The sequence below is a fragment of the Geospiza fortis genome, unplaced genomic scaffold (genome assembly GCF_000277835.1).
Source record: "Geospiza fortis unplaced genomic scaffold, GeoFor_1.0 scaffold172, whole genome shotgun sequence".
NCBI lineage: Eukaryota > Metazoa > Chordata > Aves > Passeriformes > Thraupidae > Geospiza > Geospiza fortis.
In genome coordinates, this window is record NW_005054309.1 from 11,078,509 (window position 1) to 11,082,732 (window position 4,224).

At 52.8% G+C, this 4,224-nt stretch overlaps 1 protein-coding gene across 2 annotated transcripts in view; it reads right to left on the minus strand.

Moving 5' to 3' along the window:
• The window catches only part of TIPARP (TCDD inducible poly(ADP-ribose) polymerase), a 25,464-nt gene that overhangs the window by 10,365 nt on the left and 10,875 nt on the right, over positions 1 to 4,224 (minus strand). For both annotated transcript variants that reach the window (XM_031055406.1, XM_005419057.2), the window contains exon 3: positions 2,433 to 3,430. In XM_031055406.1, the coding sequence (XP_030911266.1) occupies positions 2,433 to 3,367 (935 nt within the window). In that variant the 5' untranslated portion in view covers positions 3,368 to 3,430. The remainder of the gene's footprint in view (positions 1 to 2,432; positions 3,431 to 4,224) is intronic.

Below are 4,224 nucleotides of genomic sequence, written 5' to 3' on the forward strand. Positions count from 1 at the left end.
GACACTGCCACCAGCCTGAGTGACCGCCAGGGACCTGGGGCTCCCCACACCTTGCCAGGTGCTCCTCACAAGGTGATGTTGCATAAGAAGCAGCTGGTGATGATGCACACTAAAACATTGACCTCCCGCCTCAAAACCTGGCTTAGAACCTGGCTTAAACCTTGGCAAGCCAAAGATCCAAGGAGGATCAGACTCAAAGCTTGAAACCAGAAGCTCTGGTCTTAAATACAGCCTTCACTCCAAAGGTCTCACTGACACATACCCAGCCATGTAGCTCTTCCAAGGTTGGAAGGGATGTTAAAGATCAGCTGATTCCACCCCTGCCATGGCAGGGACCCCTTCCACTGTCCCAGGCTGCTCCAGCCTGGCCTGGGACACTGCCAGGGATCCAGGGACAGTCACACCTTCCCTGGGCACCTGTGCCAGGGCCTGCCCACCCTCCAAGGAGGAATTTCTCCCCAACAGCCAGTGTGAATCTGCAGTTTGGCAGAACCCACTCAGGCCAGCAAGGCCAGGTCTGTGTCCCAGGCTCCGAGGGCAGTGTCCCACCCGGCTGTGCCCAGCCCAGGCTGCTCCTGTCCCTTCCCTCACGCTCAGGGAATGTCCTGTCCCTGGCACACAGCTGTCCCCAGCTGGATCACACAGGCAGAAATGCATGTGCCACCAGCCCCAGCAGGCTGGCACCTGCACACCCAGGGCAGGGAGATGTCACTGCACAGCAGCCTCCCAGCCCGGGGTGACTAAGCCATGACCAAGCACCGTGTCCTTTCCCATTAATCATTCCCAAGTCCATCCTTTAGGACACAGAGCTCATGTGCATTGATGGATTCGGTGACACAACTTCTAAAAGAAAACCATTTGCTCATTTACACAGAATTCAAAGTTAAATCATTTAATGGGCATGTCTCTGGCTGTGCTGCTTTGTTTTCAGAAATCATTTCTAACACTTGGGAAATAGAAGTTCCTCTGTTGTAAAATACAGCAAATTTTATCTGCTATGCACTTAGAAGATTTTTCAATTTTTATTAAAGACTGGCACATTTCTTCAAGACAATTCTATAAAATGTAGTTGTTCCCTACTACATATCCGATTTCATTTTCAGTGTGGGGCATCCATATTGTGATATTGCCATCACTAAAAAGGCCCTGGCACAGGGTGCCCAGAGCAGCTGTGGCTGCCCCTGGATCCCTGGCAGTGCCCAGGGATGGACACTGGGGCTGGGAGCACCTGGGACAGTGGGAGGTGCCCATGGCAGGGGGGGCACTGTGTGATCTTTAAGGTCCCTTCCAACCCAAACCAGTCTGAGTCTATGACAAAGGCTGAATTCAGTGTCTAATCCAATGTCAAATTAAGTGAAAGTAAAGACTCACGCTGACTTTAAGCACTAGATTTGGTCTGATGCCAAATGTAAAATCTCAGCTTAATAAATGAAAATAAAATATTGAGAAAGCAGGGATATCCTTCCTTCAGGAACTGAAAGGAAGAAGAGGCAGTGAACAGAGCCCCCACGGATTCAGGTGGCAAAGGCAGTGTGGAGTTTTCACTCCAGAAATGTCACTTTGAACTAGAGTTGTGCCAGCCTGGCTAACTTCTCCTCTCTTATCTGCCCTACCACAACGTGCACCACACACTTCCTCCAAAAAAAACCAAACCAGTCTGCAGCCTGCACTAACTGGACCCTGCAAACATCACTGTTCCCCACTGCTCCTCACACTGCAACCTGCAGGGGAGAAGCTGAAGAAGTTTTAGCTCTGGGGGTGCAGGAGCCCACACAGGTCACACAACCACATCAACCTAACAGCTGTTGGCTAATTTTAGAAAATGAGTCAATAAACGAGCTCTGTACAGAGAAAACAATAACTTCAATAACTGCTGTAACAGCGGAGGTGATCAGCATTTCTGAGCGTGTGGCTCAGGCTGCTCCCAGGGAATGAGCTGGAACACCCCCATTTCCTGACAGCGATGTGACCCTTCCCAAGGACCCTGTTGGGGATGGAAGGATGCAGGCTGTGCTGGGAGTGCACGGCCAGCCTGTGCTCACAGTGACACACAGCAACTGCTCTGTCATCCCTGTCCCCAGCGCTGCCAAGGCTTTCATGCTGCCACTTTGTCCAACACAGAGGAAACACTAATTAGGAACGCCAAGAACAAGCACAGCATTCCACAACAGTCTCTGAATTCCTACAGAGCTGAAGTTTTCTTATTTCACACACTCCAAGTCGTCCAGCTTCAAAGAACACATTCCAGATGCTAAATAACAATTTTACAAGTGTACAAAAATTTTTTGTCCAGTTAAACTTGTTGGATATCAATCAAGAAACATCATGCCAGAGTTTATAACATGCTTGGATACAGTACCAGGGGAAAAAAAAGGCACATTCTGTTATATTTCTGCACCCTTCCCAGCAAGGGAGTAAATTCAGTTACCTACCGATACTTGACTTTGATCTTGTCATTGTCAGGGTTGCAGTAAAGCCTCTCCAGGTGCTCCTGGGAATCGTTGGTCACACTTTGCCACCTCTGGGTTGCTGTCCTCCTCACCTGCCAGTGATAGGGTAGCACTGTGTGATGCTTGGGACAATCACTGCCATAAACACAAGTGCCCTGGAGAAAATCCACACAGATTTCAATCCCGTCCTCCTGGTGGGTGTGATACTGCAGCTGGTTCAAGAGCTCAAACACCAGGTCAAGGGAAGCTTCTTCACTTTTGTCCTGGAATATCCCAGCACTGAATTTATTGCTTGGGGTCAAGTTGTATTGCATTGGACAGCTGTTCTCCTGGAGTAAGCCAGATGTGTAGCTTTCCAGAACCTTGTCAGGGAACAAAGGACAAGCTGCACCATCACCAGCACTTGGGTGCAAAGGATGATCCTGGAATGATTCATTACCATTATCAGCAGCAGTTCCAGGAGTTTCTGGGGAGAAACCTTGCTCTCCCGACTGCACGTCCTGCTCAGGATGCCCGGGGGAAGGACGAGCTCCTGGCAGCTGACCCTGCACATCTGGAGCTGCTGGCATCAGCACAGTCACATTATTTTCTGTCTGAGGGCAAGAGGTACCGAGGTCCAGAGTCTTTTTCACAGCAGGTTCACATAAATCAGCATGGCCACCCCGCTGGCCTCGGGGCACAAAGACCCTGTCCAAGGCCCCAGCTCCCAGCAGGCTGGTGAAGATGGGCCGCAGAGCCCGCAGAGTTTGTGTGTCCAGTCTCTTCTGCACTTGCTGCTTCTTCTTGAAGCAAGGCTTCACCGGGGGGATCTTTTCAGGCAGCCTCACCTGGGGAGAAAAGTCCTCTGAAGGAGAGCACTTCATGGCTGGGCAGGGAGCCTGGGGCACCACGCACGCCGGCTGCGGCTCGGTGTCCATCGGACACAGACTTTGCTCTCTCCAAATCACTTTCAAACGTCCCAGAGCCTCCCAGGAACCAACCTAGGGCAGAAAGGAAAACAAGACAGTTAATCTCTCTAATTGCTCATGGTTGACACGAACAAGATCACCCCTGGAGAGGATTTTGAGCCAGCAACAGCAAACTCCTCCCCTCGCTGTGACTGCGGGTAGCCCTTAGGCACGTAAAGCATGAAAACAGCTAAACTCAGGCTAATTAATCGCAAACCCACACTCCTCCTCTCCCCGCACATGCAGGCTCTGAGACACTCCGGCACGCACACGCAATCCCCCGAGGGTGGGCAGGAAAGGGGGATGGTCCGACGCCTCCTCCCTGTCAGGATGTTCAACAAACGGGAGCGCTTGGGTTCGTTCTATCCCACAAAAGAGAACACGACAGCGCTGATTCCTGTGCCTCCCTCACACACAGACCTGAGCAGCATGAGACACGTCCCCCCCCGCATTTCAGACATTCCTGCACCATTTCCTCTCCCACCGGAGGAGCAAACCTACACGTTCCCGTTCCACTGGCATGTGTCCTCCCTCGTGTCACCTCCCACGGCCCGGCGGAACCGAACCGCTGGCTGCGGAGAGCCACGGCCAACTTCCCACGGACGGCACCGTGCCACCCTGCCTGGGTGCCGGGATGGCAGAGCTCACTGCCCGTCCCTGCCGGGCTCCCGGGATCTCAGAGCTCACTGCCCGTCCCTGCCGGGCTCCCGGGATCTCAGAGCTCACTGCCCGTCCCTGCCGGGCTCCCGGGATCTCAGAGCTCACTGCCCTTCCCTGCCGTGCTCCCGGGATCTCAGACCTCACTGCCCGTCCCTGCCGCGCTCCCG